We start from the raw sequence: 15,359 nt of genomic DNA, 5'->3' as shown, positions 1-15,359 counted from the left end.
TAGAGTTTTTCTGTACAAGCCTATAAGTGTCTGTAGCTTGCTGCTACAGTATAGTTATGTGTATTATTGAAGATATGATAAAACACATTTTTGAAAAGAAAATTAATATATTTTTTATTTTGCCCATAGAAATGCCAGATAACAATTCTTGATGATGATGTGGATCCTCGAGTTGAGGGAAATGAGACCTTTATCGTATTCCTTAGTTCTGCTATGAGTAGTAACATAATACAGCCCTATATTGCTACCGTCTACGTACAGGATTCACATCTTGATGGTAGGTGACTCTCAATTCAGTTTCTTTATATATATATTGAAATACTTTTTCTGCAACAGTTTTTTATGTGCACTGTTTCTATACACTGTTAACTCGGTTTGTTGGCTATACAAAGTTCTTATTGAAGTAAAACAATTGGCGGTTATACCTTAAAGTTTATTTATTCAAAAACTCATTAAAATTAAAGAAACTGAAAAGATATGAATGCCAATTTGACACATTTTTTGTCCTATAATGTGGTGACTGACATTGAATGACTTGTTTGCTGTAGTTTCTGACTGGTTAAATGTTTTACTTTAGTTCCTCAGATGCAGTTTGTGAAAGAATCATACACGGTAGATGAGAGGAACCAGTCTATCAGTGTGCCAGTGATGAGGATGGGGGATTTGAGCTTTGAGTCATCTGTTATATGTTACACACGACAAGAGACAGCCCAGGTTATGATGGACTATGATGAACGATTTCTGTCTGAGGCATCAAGGATTTTTTTCAAGCCAGGGGTCAAGGTCAGGACAATACAATGAGTGGAGTTTTAGAAACGTTTTATCATCATATTGTATACTCCATATCCTTATTTTAGTGTGAACCATAATAGCTCATTTGGTAGAGATTTGGACTTATAATCCAAGGGTCATGGGTTTGATACCTACCCAGGCCATGCCAGGTCCGATGCCTTGTTTTGTCCTTGGGAATGGTAGTTAGCTCCCATTTCCTTATCATGATATAGCCAATAATGTCTTAAAAGTGCCACTAAAACCAACAAAATGAAACCATTCTAGTAGTAAAAGCATTAATTTTGTTTTCAGCATGTAAAGAGTAAATCTGTTTTTCCATTTCATTAAAAGATTCTTTTGGTCACCTCATTTTATTATTATGCCATATTCCAAGGGATAGTTTTGCATTTTTTCAATTTTCTTTCACAGATTGAGAATTGCACAGTTACCATAGTGAATGATGATATCTATGAGCCAGAAGAAAAGTTTCGATTGGAGCTTGCCCAACCCCAGGGTACAGCCAAATGTGAGGCTCGGCTTGGGGCCATCAATAAAACCACCATCATCATCACCAACAAGGATGACGGTAAGTTGATTTAGACACAATATTTAAATTCATTATTGTATAAATATGTAAATTTCCATCAGTATGTGAATTTAGCTAGAAAAATAATTTGTACAAACATTTTTTATATAATAAAGTAACAAAGTCACACAATAATTCTATTGCTATTAGTACACTTCAAATGGCAATACACCGATGACCATTCCATCAATACATTTCAATTACCATTCCATCAGTACACTTCAAATGGCAATACACCAATGACCATTCCATCAATACATTTCAATTACCATTCCATCAGTACACTTCAAATGGCAATACACCGATGACCATTCCATCAATACATTTCAATTACCATTCCATCAGTACACTTCAAATGGCAATACACCAATGACCATTCCATCAATACATTTCAATTACCATTCCATCAGTACACTTCAAATGGCAATACACCGATGACCATTCCATCAATACATTTCAATTACCATTCCATCAGTACACTTCAAATGGCAATACACCAATGACCATTCCATCAATACATTTCAATTACCATTCCATCAGTACACTTCAAATGGCAATACACCGATGACCATTCCATCAATACATTTCAATTACCATTCCATCAGTACACTTCAAATGGCAATACACAAATTACCATTCCATCAGTACACTACAAATGACAATTCCCCATCAATACATTTAAAATGACCATTGCATCAATACATTTCAAATGACCATTGCATCAAGACACTTCAAAAAGGCAATACACTAATGACCATTCCATCAGTACATTTCAAATGACCATTGCATCAAGACACTTCAAATTACCATTCCATCAGTACACTTCAAATGGCAATACACAAATGACAATTCCATCAGTACACTCCAAATGGCAATTCCATCAATACATTTAAAATGACCATTCCATCAGTACACTTCAAATGGCAATCCCATCAATACATTTCCAATGACCATTCCATCAACACATTTGAAATGACCATTCCATCAATACATTTGAAATGACCATTCCATCAATGCATTTCAAATGACCATTCCATCAGTACACTTCAAATGGCAATACACCAATGACCATTCTATAGTACTACCAGTACTCTCACATTGCACCAACATGTCATGAACATATGCAAGGCTGCATATCTTGAGCTGAGACGCATCAGCTCAATTCGCAAATATCTTTCAGTTGATGCCACTAAAACACTTGTGTGTTCATTAGTACTTTCAAGACTGGACTATTGTAACTCACTTCTGTCTGGTTCATCTCAATATCTACTCCAGAAACTTCAAAAAGTTCAAAACACAGCTGCTCGGATCATACTTAGAGTACCACAATCAGAGCACATCTCCCCACTGCTCTGTACCCTACACTGGCTATCCATTTGATCCAGAATCAAACACAAAATATGTTCTCTGTGCTACGTTTCACTGTCGGACTCTAGTCCAACATATCTATCCGACCTCAGTCATGTGTACACACCAGCAAGATACTTACAATCCTTTTCCGACAATCGTATACTCATTATTCCCACTATGAAAACAAAGTGTTCTGGACAGCGTTCTTTTGCATACCAGAGCCCAGCAATGTGGAATGAATTGCCCACTGAACTTAGACACAAAGACACAGTGATCACGTTCAAGAGGGCTCTCAAAACTCACTTATTTCGACTGCAAGAACAAACTTAAAGACCAAATAATGTTTCCTACCTTAAATATTCTCAACATGTTTTTTAATGTTTTCTAATTTCATGGTGTTTGTTTTTGTAATCATATCATTATATGTTTTTTATTTTATAGGTGTTGTCGAATGTTGTAAAGCACTTAGAGCTTCTAAAGATCAGGCGCTATACAAAGTCCTCATTATTATTATTATTATTATTCTATCAGTACACTTCAAATGGCAATTCCATCAATACATTTCAAATGGCAATTCCATCAATACACTTCCAATGACCAGTCCATCAGCACACTTCAAATGGCAATTCCATCAATACATTTCCAATGACCATTCCATCAATAAATTTCAAATGATCATTGCATCAATCACTTCAAATTACCATTCCATCAGTACACTTCAAATGGCAATTCCATCAATACATTTGCAATGACCATTCCATCAGTACACTTCAAAATAACAATTCCTTCAATACATTTCTAATGACCAGTCCATCAGTACACTTCAAATGACAATTTCTTCAATACATTTCCAAAGACCATTTCATCAATACACTTCCAATGACCATTCCATCATTCAACTTCAAATGACCATTCCATCAATACATTTCAAATGACCATTCCATCAATACATTTCAAATGTCCATTCCATTAATAATCTTCCAGTGACCATTTCATCAATACACTTCCAGTGACCATTCCATCATTACACTTCCAATGACCATTCCATCAATACACTTCCAATGACCATTCCATCATTACACTTCCAATAACCATTCCATCAATCTACTTCTAATGATCATTCCATCAATACACTTCCAATGACCATTCCATCAATACACTTCCAAGGACCATTCCATCAATACACTTCCAATGACCATTCCATCAATCACTAAATGACCATTCCATAAGAAACTTTAAATGACTATTCCATTAATACACTTCAAATGAGCATTCCATCAATACATTTCAAATGACTGTTCAATTAGTACACTTCAAATGACCATTTCATCTGTACACTTCAACAGTAGTAGATGTTTGTCTCATCCTAACATACACAGCGCTAAATCATCTTGAGTCAAGGAAGACCATGCAGTTAGCTATTTTGAATAGCCTATCTCTACACAAATATTGGAACTTTAATTTGGGATTTTGTGGGAACACAGGAGTGGATTTGTAATTTTAATACTATTATTTTCAAAAAGAAATAAAAATTTACTACTTAAAGATTTCTTCAGATATAACCTTTGTACATTATACACTACTTTGATTGACACTTATAGACAAAGCTGATTCAGTTGTCATGGTTGTCTTTTAGCAGAGCATTCCTATTGCCTCTACACTTGTGCTGATGTGCCATTAATCACCAATCAGTCACTAGGGATAGTTAATTGCTGAACCTCATTCTAATGGCAAATTTTAGTAGATGTTTATAATTTTATAATAGATTTTGTGTTTGTTTTAGTTTACATGGTTGAAGTACAATAAAATTGCTGTTTATTTCATCATAGTTGAGATCAGTTGTTTTTTAACTTGTCACTTCATCCGAAGATTGATAAATGCCATTATTTGTTTGAGAACTCAGATATAAGATGTTTTTCTTACAGATTCTGTTGAATCACGTCAATGTATCATTTGTATATTTTAAGCATCCTTGTAATTGAATGCATATTTGCTATAAACATTTTTTGCAGCTATTCACTATGACTTGAAGTAACATTCTACCTGAAAATAACAATCTTTTTCTCAGGAGTATAAAATAAAATAAATTAAAACTATATGGTGCAAAATGTGGACCTTATTTTCATCTTTCAGTGCCTACCATTCAGTTTGAGAAAGCAGCTTACAGTTTGAATGAACCTAGTCTGACCAATCAAATCATTACTATGAAGATCAAGGTTATTCGAATGGGGGATTTGTCAGAAACTTCCATTGTCAGAGTAAGCACCAGGGATGGATCTGCCATGTCTGGTGTTGACTACAATCCAAAGAGCCTGATGCTAAAGTTTGAACCTGGTAGGCTATTCTGCAAAATATGAATTATCTGATGACGTTATTTAAGTTTTTGGGAGAAAATTATTCCCCATGAACAAAACAGTTTGCAAAGGCCGAGACATTTTTAAACTGGTAAAGAAACAAACCTAACCTTTAAAATGCTTCATAAAGAAGGGAAAACAGGATATTTTGAGACCTATTTATACATTTTATGGAACAATTTCATGTCTGTCAAGATGAGAAAATGAACCTTTTTTCTTGAGAATGCTGATAAAACTATTACAATCATCCTAGACTGATTAATATTGAGGAGTAATTAATTGAAAATAAAAACAAAGTGTAATGCAAAAACCTGGAACAGCAAAACCAGTATCAACTTTGTTTAAAAAGTCAATTCCCAAAATGCACAGAAAATATTAGGATCTGCTACAATGATTGTATTATAATTAGAGTTTTGCTGATAAAGATATATACTTATGAGTCAGATTGCCACATTGATGTGGAGAAAATAAAAATAACATTTTAATTATGTGAGAATGCAATTTTTTGTAGAAATTTGAATTTTATAGCAAAATACATGGTTTTACAATTTTCCTTATCCATTGAATACATAGTAAACACCTGAAAATTTATGAAAATATTTTCTGCTTTTAGGTGTTAACGAGTTAGAATTTTCAGTTGACATCCTGTACAATGCAGACATTGAGTGGCATGAAACATTTACTGTTGTTCTTGGACCTGGGAATCCAGAGGGTGCAGAACTGGGTCCAGTCAGCTCCACTACCATCACAATTCTTGATAATGAAGTGTCTGGAAGCCTCATCTTACCTGCAGCACCACTGGTACGATATATTTCTTGACCAGTTTAGTGGCCACAGTGTCTGCAGCAAAGATGTACTCAAAAATGTCCAGATTTTGTTTTTTACAAACTTTTTTGCATTATAGTGTTAATCACAGGTGAGACCTAGTGTACAATCTTAAATGCCTGCCTCTACATAGGTGAGATTGTATAGTAACCTGAATGACTGTACCAGAAATAAGTAACTTTACTCGTGTAATTATTATTGGAGTTAATTGCCCAGTTTCTTGCAGATGACGGAATTTTATGAATGCAGCTAGTCTAGCAGATTTCAATGAAATGCCATGACACTTGGAAAATGCCATGCTAATTATCTAGGTGTATAAATGAATCCCCTTGCTTTTGTACAGTTTTGGTTAGAGTTATTGCCCCTTTTGACTTGAAACCTGTTGTTGTGTATGACATGATGTTTTAAATGGAATAAGTCTCAGTTTTCTGTGGATTGTCATTAAATTTTGTGCATATTATGGTCTTCATTTAAAGATGTGCATATTGACAAATTACTATCATCTGCAATTTTTGTTGGAGTTATTGCCCTTTCTGTTTTGCAAGTGAATCTTGTGAATGCAGCTAGTCCCACTGTTTGGATGGGTCGCTATGACACTCATTCATTTTGTGGACTTCCTCTTAAGATGTGCATATTAACAAATCACTGTGTTCCTGCAATTTTTGTTGAGTTATTGTCCTTTCTGACTTGGAACTAAATGCAGTGTATGACAGAAGGTTGTCAATGCAACTAGTCTCCTAGTTTTCAATGGATCACCATGAAACTTGGCAGATGATATGGTGGTCATCAGCTGAAGATGCACATGTTGACAAATCACTTTGCTCATGCGATATTAGTTAGAGATATTGCTGTTTTGGAGTTGGATGAAGTGTATGATGGAATACTGTAAAGGCAACTTGTCTCAGTCTTCATTGGAACACTATGAAAGTTTGTACATGTTTAAGATCATCACCTGAAAACTGTCAAAAGATTTTCAGTTTTTATGAATTGCTGTGAAACTTGGTACATTTTATGGTCATTATCACCACTCTGATGGCCTAGTAGTTAGAGCATCTGCCTTGATGCGGGAGGTTGTGGGTTCGATCCCCGACCGAGTCATACCAAAGACTTATAAAAATTATATTAACAGCTGCCTCACTTGGTGCTCAGCATTAAGAGGTTAGTGTTAGGACTGGTCGGCTTGGTGTCAGGATAATGTGACTGGGCAGGACATTATGCTACATGTCAGCGGCATGATGACCCAGTGCTAGACATCACTATAAGCTGCCACACTGCAGAAATTGATGCGATATGACTGGAAAATTATTAAAGCTACGTTAAAAATCCAACATCACACACACGTGGTCATTATCAAAGAATGCAAAGTCTTCTCACTGCCATGATTTTTATAAGAATTATTATCCTCTTGGAGTTACAGATTCATTACAGTAGTCCCTCTCTTATAAGGCCACCCCTATTGCAGCATGGAAGTGGCCTTATAATGAGGGTGGCCTTTCTAGAGGGGGGTGACATATGCGAATAGTAAATACATAAAAAAGTCACAAGTACATTTAATTCTAAAACATTTAATATTTTCATTAAAAAATCACATGCATGTTGTGAAATAAATGTAAAACAAACTGTTTCATCATTTTCAAAAGAATGTTATGAATAACCATTGATACAGTTTTAAAACTTTTGTTATAATTATGTTAGAGATCACATCATCTGTCACTTTGTTGGTAACAGTCTAAAAAACAAACCAGTCACAATTAAAAATATCATTGCTGTCATATCCCCTGCATATATCATTTAGTCTTTTGTTCCAATCTTCAACAACTTCATTATTAACATCAGCTGATTCTCCACTAAGGACAGAACACTTAATATTGTGTCGCACTTGAAATCTGTGCAACCATCCGTTACTTGCGGTAAAGTCGTCATATCCCAATTTAACTGACAAAATTGTTGCTTTTTCTTGTCCTTCAAATCAGGATACAAACATCTCCTGGATCAAACAATCTTCCTTTCTCCATCCATTTCACCTTCCCACTTCTGCAGAATTGTTTCCTTATCTTTCATGATATTGTTTATCTGAGTCTTTCCAACATTAGTTTTCTGCAATGATCATCGACCCTCCAACACCTATCGGTCAATTAAATTACTTTCACTTTCTCTTTTAAACTGAGAATTTTTCTTTTCCTCGATGACATGTTGATCTTTTTGCAGTAAGTTATTCATGTTGCCAACTACAACTACAATACTGATAAAACAATTTTTTATGCATCTAAACAAATTGCCATGTGTTTTTAAAGGAAGTGATCTTGTCACATGATTCATTAGTCGCAGTCTGGTACTCTATTGTTTTTATACATTTCTTTACACTAAGTGAGAGAAGCCAAAACGGCTTCGATATGTACCATTAACATCATGCATATTTGACCTCGCAGCCATTAGGATTTGTAATTTTGACAATTATTGTCAGTAGTAATAGCCACTAATTATCAAAGTGAACAAGCTCAATATCTTACTAAGGGAAGACATAAAGGCTATCAAACCATTTTCCTGCTGACTCGTGTATTGTACATCGATACTGCCACTTCTCAGCTGTTACTACTGTTCAATAATTGTAATCTTAACAATTATCAGAGTGACTAAACTGGACATCTTATGATAACACAGCAGTAAGGCTAATTGGATTACAGGTACTTACCCTTTTGTATGGATTAAAATTTGAGTCTTTCTCGGCTTTATGGAATAAATATGGCTTCTTGTGAGGCATAAATGATATAATATTAACCTTATTGGTACATGTACTTTAGTCAACACTTCTTTCAGTAACGAAAACCTGACATCGGGAAACAGAAATCGGATTACTTAACACACATGATGAATAAAATACTGGTTCTGGATACATATTAAAATAAAATGCGGCCGCTTGTGAGGGGTACATTTTATATTATTGCACTAATATGGTGGCTGCTGGTTGCGTTAGCTGGGTGGTCTTTCACGAGGGGTACTTTTGAACACAAACACGTCGGTGCCAACGGATTCTGGCCGTAAGGAGCGGGTGGCTGCTGGTCAGGGGGGGCTGTTCAAGAGGGGGACTATTGATATGACAGTTTTTTGTGTGAATGCAATTACTCATGCAGTATTCAACTGATTGCTATGAAATTTGTTATATATTAAGGTCATTTGTTTACTAAAGACTCAAGCCCATCATGTGGGATGCAGGAAAGGATGGGAGGTGGGGTGGATATATTTATGTGAATAAATTGACCACCTTTTCTCAGATTTTTGTTGAGTCTTCATGTTAAAGAAAGGAAGCAAAAAGAAGGAAGAGTGATCATCATCAATTCTTTATTGATTAGAATTGTAGTCACTTTCCAAAGAGCAGTTTACACTGCATTTGTCAATTTCAAATGGACATCTATAAACAAAAAGCTTTCAATAGTTTTTTCATGTGGTTAATCTTAAAGAAACTGCCAGTTTAGAAATTTGGGACTGCGATACAATCATTTGATAAGTTCTGTATATGCCATTCTTTTCTTTTGCAGCATATTAAGATAAGGTGATGTTCAATTTCGGAGTTTATATTTGTTGATTAGGTAGGGACATATGATCTTCAAAGCATATGTTAATTAGGCATGCTTCTTCAGAGTTTATATTTGTTAATTAGGTAGGGACATATGATCTTCAAAGCATATGTTTGTTAATTAGACATGCTTCTTCAGAATTTATATTTGTTAATTAGGTAGGGACATATGATCTTCAAAGCATATGTTTGTTAATTAGGCATGCTTCTTCAGAGTTTATATTTGTTAATTAGGTAGGGACATATGATCTTCAAAGCATATGTTTGTTAATTAGGCATGCTTCTTCAGAGTTTATATTTGTTGATTAGGTAGGGACATATGATCTTCAAAGCATATGTTTGGTAATTAGGCATGCTTCTTCAGAGTTTGTATTTGTTAATTAGGTAGGGACATATGATCTTCAAAGCATATGTTAATTAGGCATGCTTCTTCAGAGTATATATTTTTTAATTAGGTAGGGACATATGATCTTCAAAGCATATGTTAATTAGGCATGCTTCTTCATAGTTTATATTTGTTGATTAGGTAGGGACATATGATCTTCAAAGCATATGTTAATTAGGCATGCTTCTTCAGAGTTTATATTTGTTAATTAGGTAGGGACATATGATCTTCAAAGCATATGTTTGTTAATTAGGCATGCTTCTTCAGAGTTTATATTTGTTGATTAGGCAGGAACATATGATGTTCAGATTGTGTACTTAGATTTAGAAAGTTTAGGAGTGGAATGTAGCATTTACATTTCTGTCTTATTAGGTGGTATCTCTGTTACACTATGACAAGACCGAGGAAGGCATAAAAGTGAATCCGTCTCCTGGGTACCCAATAGTTTGTGTCACTGTGAGTATGATGTAGACTTTTTCTGTTTAGTAACATCTTGATGTTAACAAGTTAGAATTATACAATTTCATAAATTTAGTGTCTGCATAAAAAAAGGTATCACATGATACTAAATAATTCATAGGTAGGCTAAATTATGAAGGTTTGATCTTAAGATAAGACTGTATATGTACAGCAAGATATCTCAGAATTGAGAGATTGGTCATATTTAAAACATGGCATGTAAATGATGTAAATTTATCTAAAAACATTTTCAGTACACAAAATAAGAGTATATTGATTATACCTTCAAAATGTTTCTTTTCTTTTTTCAGCCATGTGATACTCATTATCCAACATTCACTGTGACCCACACCTTGTGCCATGCGTCTAATATTAACCAGTCTAACATTTACTATCGATGGGAAGTTGCCGTGCCATCAGACAACTTTGGGACACGACCTCCATTTGTGGAGGTATCTGACAAAACTCTCTTCACCAGCATAAACAAAATGGTTTTGGACAGCGTATATTTCAGGCCTAGCTTTAAAGTACGCTGTGTAGCTCAACCATTTGATGAAAGTGGTAACCCAGGAATACCGTTAAAGAGTAAAAGTGTCACTATTGGACGTGATAATGGGATTTGCAATGCCCCTGTATTTTCTGGTCGACTGTTTAGTTACCAAGCCCAGTCATTTCTTGCTAAATTGGATTATGTAGGTCCTGATGATATTAAGAACCCAAACACAATACATTTGTCAATCCAGGTGCCTCATCAGGATGGAATGTTGCCACTGATCTCCACTTATCCACTCCACAATCTTCGTTTCCTGCTGGCTGAGCCAATCTACAGACAACAACATGTTTGTTCTAACATAATCACTCCAGAGGAGAGAGATTCTCTCTTGAACTCTGGCTTCCTTGACTCTGGATCAACCTTCCCGGAAGCCCATGGGCCAGGGTATGAATTCCCATTCCAGTTTGATAACAAATTACGAACAAATGCAACTTTGATGTTATATAAGCATTTGAATCTGAAGAGTTGTCTGTGGACATTTGAAGCATGGTATCATATGTCTGACCTGGTTGAAATGTGTGGAGGTCGAGCTGTATCCGATTTCCAAGTTAGTGATGCAGGTCAGACGTACCTAACAGTTCGTGTGCCGCTTTATGTGTCATACCTCTATGCCACAGCTCCAGTTGGATGGGGATCCCTTGAGCACAGAACAGAGATGGAATTCTCATTTTACTATGACACAATCCTGTGGCAATCAGGGTTAGAGACAGATGGTGATCTTGGTGGAAGGTTACAGGTCATGAGAATTGTCATTGGAGATGATGGGAAACTTGTCATCGACTTCAAAACACAGGCCAAATTTAGGGGTAAGAACTTTGTCATTGTCAATTTTGTCCTGTGCAGAGAACAGAAAATTAAGGCCTGTCTGCAATAGATTCATTAGAAGATGAAATCTGTGGTGTAGCTTTCACATTCTGAAACAATATATTCCAAATTGATTATTTTTATCATGCCACCCTATGATGCTAGTTACATCATTTGCATTCACTAAGTTATTTATGTCAGTGTCGCCTGAGGGCTCTCGATCAGTGTTCTCAAATTTTCAGTTCATTCTGGTATCTTCAAAGTTATTATAACTCAGAATGTTCTAATTTTGCTTTAAAACAAAACATGAATAAAAACAAACCCAATTATTGATTACAGTCCCTGGATATTGTGGTTGAAGAGACCCATAGTAATGCCTTTTCCATCTGTCTGTCTGTTTGTCCACTCAAGCTTCTTGTAACCAGCAGAGTTCTGCAACCCTTGCAAATAATTGGATGCCATTCAGTAGGCAACTTAAATCAATTCCAAAATTATCATAGTAAATTCTTATTGTCCTCAAAATGCTTTATTTCTGATTGTTTCATGAGACGTTTTCTGTGTATATATTCTAGGTGTGTATATCCTGGAACATCAAACCTTACCTGGTTACAAAAGTAGATTTGTGTCAGAAGACAAATCCTCCATCTTCAAGCTGAGTCTTCTTTGGAGCCAGAACACATTTGACAGTCCGCAACAGTTGTGGAGAGCTATCAGTGATTACAGTCTCAAGGTAATGCAAAACTGACTGACATATTGATCGATTGCCACACTCTGTTACCTCTAGAACATTTGGCAGTCCACCAGAGTATTAGTGTTAGCAATTGTGGCCTCAAAGTACCAGTAAAACCTGCATGTCTGACTAATTGACTGACTTATTGATTCTCAAATTCTGAGTCCTTATGCATTTGACAATGTGCAGCAGCTACTGACTCAGAGCTATCCATGACAACAGTATCAAGGAAAGGTAAGACCGACCAAGCCAGAATACATTTTACAGTCAAGAATAGCTGTGGAGAGCAGTCAACAATTAAAGTGTCCAGTTAAAGCATGACTGAGTGTGTAACTGACTGACTGACTGTTAGTCTTTTCATGCACCATGCCAGATTTGACAGTCTGTAAAATTGGAGAGCCGTCAGGGACTACAGGGTCAGGGTTAGTCAAGACAACTGACTACCTTGCATAAATAGCTTAAGTGATTGATTTGCTAGCTGTCAGCTCAGTAACTAACTAATTGACCAAATGAATGAGAGAATGTCGAGTCGATTAAGGAATCATTCGGTGAATAAATGGATAAATAAATGAAATTATGAATGAATAGCTAATGTAAATATGAAAGGTTATTTAAAGAGGTGCGGCTAAAGAAAAGGTTACGGATTTTTTTTTAAATTTGTCATTTTGACATTGATGTTGTTATTGATGTAGAATCTTTCAGCTTGCAGCAATGTGCAAATCACAAAAACACATAATAATTTATTCTGTCCATATATTGTTTGTTTAGCATTATCTATGATAAATCATCATCATAAATCATCATCATCACTGCCATTGCTATTATTGTCTTCCACCTTTCAAAAGAAAAACAGGGAACATGGTATCTATGCTTCTGTCCATCTGTCCTACTCTCATTTTTGTGCTATAACTTAAAGCTGTTTGAGACTACTGAATGAAACTTAACGTACTTGTACATTCATTAGGTGTGTCACATTTGTCATTGGGTTTCCTATCTTCAAGTTAAGGTCACAGCATATTGCCTTTTCCCTTCCACTCTATAACTTTAAAGATTGAGGGCTGGAACTTGCTGTAGAAATACACCACTAGTGTGCTGTCTTCAAGGTCATGGTCATGAGTCTATTTTACGTTTTCATTACTTTCCCTTCTGCACCATAACTGTAAACTGTAATTTTATTTGAGAGTAAGGAATGAAAACTTATACATCATCACTAGATGTGTTGTGTGTTACCACATTTGGAGTGCTATCGTCAAGGTCAGAGTTTAATAATTTACATATTCCATCACATTTTCCTTTATCTTTGTAATTGCGGGATGAAACTTGGTATGTTTGTATATCAAAGTAATGCATGTCGTTTACCTCATTGGGAATCCTATTGTCAAGGTCACATACAATCACAGCTCAATATTTGACATTTTCATTACGCTTTCCCTTCTGTTAGGGGGCACTACATTTAATGTCAAGGTCATGGCTCAGTATTTTATGTTTTCATTCACACTTTTCCTCTGTTCTAAAATGTTAAAGCCATTTGAGGTTTAGGGTTGAAACTTGGTATACTTGTACATTATCACTAAAAGGGGTGTTCTGTAACACATTGTGGATCCCATTTTCAAAATTAAGGTAATGGTTCAATATTTTAAGTACTCCATCATACTTTCCCTTCAACTTTGAGATTAAAGGATGATGACCATAGTATGCTAGGCAGGGGACAAAAATTAACATTATTATTCTCATTATTATTAATCTTTCAGGATTATACTGGGGAATACACAGCTGAGCTAATTCCTTGTTCTATACATCCAGCTCAGCGATATTATTATTATTATTATTATTATTATTATTATTAATCTTTCAGGATTATACCGGGGAATACACAGCTGAGCTAATTCCTTGCTCTGTACATTCAACTCAGCGATATACTACAGAAATTCCTATCCCATGCACAGCCCACAAGCCTGTCCAATTTGAGATCCCCATTGCATTCCAGCAAACCAATCGTCCAGTCCCTCTAGAGTACACCCTCAATACACACTTTCAGCTCACCAACAATCGTGATGTGTTTCTCCTTAACCCTATGGTCTCAAACACTGACCTAGATGACATGGATTTTAATGGAGCCTTCTCCGAGGGACAGAAGATTTTTGGACGTGTGCTGTGGAATCCAAAACAGGACTTGAAAGGAGCTTATAAGCTCACTATTGAAAAGGTTTTCTTATGCACAGGTATGTTATAATTCATTTCTTCTGCACTTTTTAAAGAAAACAAAAGGATTATGGGATCCTTGCATATGTGCTTAATCTTGTACAACTTATTCTACACTGTTTAAGATAGAGACTTCACACTTTAGGACTTAATTGGGTCACAGTGGTCTTCTTGATGTACACAATAGTTTGAAAATTGTGATGCAAACCTGGTGGCTGGGGCTAGAGATCGATTTACATCAATATGCAGTGATTCTCAAATTATGAGGCTAACATGTCTGAGAACTGACATGTATGCATGATGACCTAGGTGTCAACAGATATCAGATGGAGGTTTGAATAGGACTTCTGGGTAATCCCCAGGATGATACAGTCACGAGTTCATTGTTACAACTTTAAAAATAATTGAAATTCCCACCCTGTAACCAGATACCCACAACTTGGGCATGAACTTACAAATTTATACATGCAACTGTCATTTACCCATGGTTTATTCAAATTCTCCATGGAATTTGCCCCATGATTACAATGGTAGAACTAGAGATCTCCACCCTATAACCATATGTATATACACTTACTGAACATAAAGACAGATTTAGATATGCAGCAAGATTGGCTTCTGGGTCTGTACTTACCCCCAGGAACATGAATCCGGGACACAATTTTGGGGTGGTTGATGGGACATAGTAGGGGAGCATGGAGATGTGTGTTTTGAAAAGACTTACTTGTCAAACTGTAGGTATGTGTTAAAAATAACCCACTCTTTT

General features: G+C 35.7%; 1 protein-coding gene across 1 annotated transcript in view; it reads left to right on the top strand.

Annotated features, from left to right (window-relative positions):
• The window catches only part of LOC149803322 (extracellular matrix organizing protein FRAS1-like), a 307,035-nt gene that overhangs the window by 279,291 nt on the left and 12,385 nt on the right, over window positions 1-15,359 (top strand). Inside the window, exons 51-59 of the mRNA XM_089953030.1 lie at window positions 130-277; window positions 578-783; window positions 1,201-1,357; window positions 4,841-5,041; window positions 5,675-5,862; window positions 10,218-10,301; window positions 10,616-11,663; window positions 12,234-12,391; window positions 14,247-14,613. Coding sequence (XP_089809156.1) covers window positions 130-277; window positions 578-783; window positions 1,201-1,357; window positions 4,841-5,041; window positions 5,675-5,862; window positions 10,218-10,301; window positions 10,616-11,663; window positions 12,234-12,391; window positions 14,247-14,613 — 2,557 coding nt within the window. The remainder of the gene's footprint in view (window positions 1-129; window positions 278-577; window positions 784-1,200; window positions 1,358-4,840; window positions 5,042-5,674; window positions 5,863-10,217; window positions 10,302-10,615; window positions 11,664-12,233; window positions 12,392-14,246; window positions 14,614-15,359) is intronic.

This window comes from Sinohyriopsis cumingii, chromosome 3 (genome assembly GCF_028554795.1).
Source record: "Sinohyriopsis cumingii isolate HCF-2022 chromosome 3, ASM2855479v2, whole genome shotgun sequence".
Lineage (NCBI taxonomy): Eukaryota > Metazoa > Mollusca > Bivalvia > Unionida > Unionidae > Sinohyriopsis > Sinohyriopsis cumingii.
The sequence above is the reverse complement of the archived record's forward strand: the minus strand, read 5'-3'. Positions and strand labels throughout refer to the sequence as shown.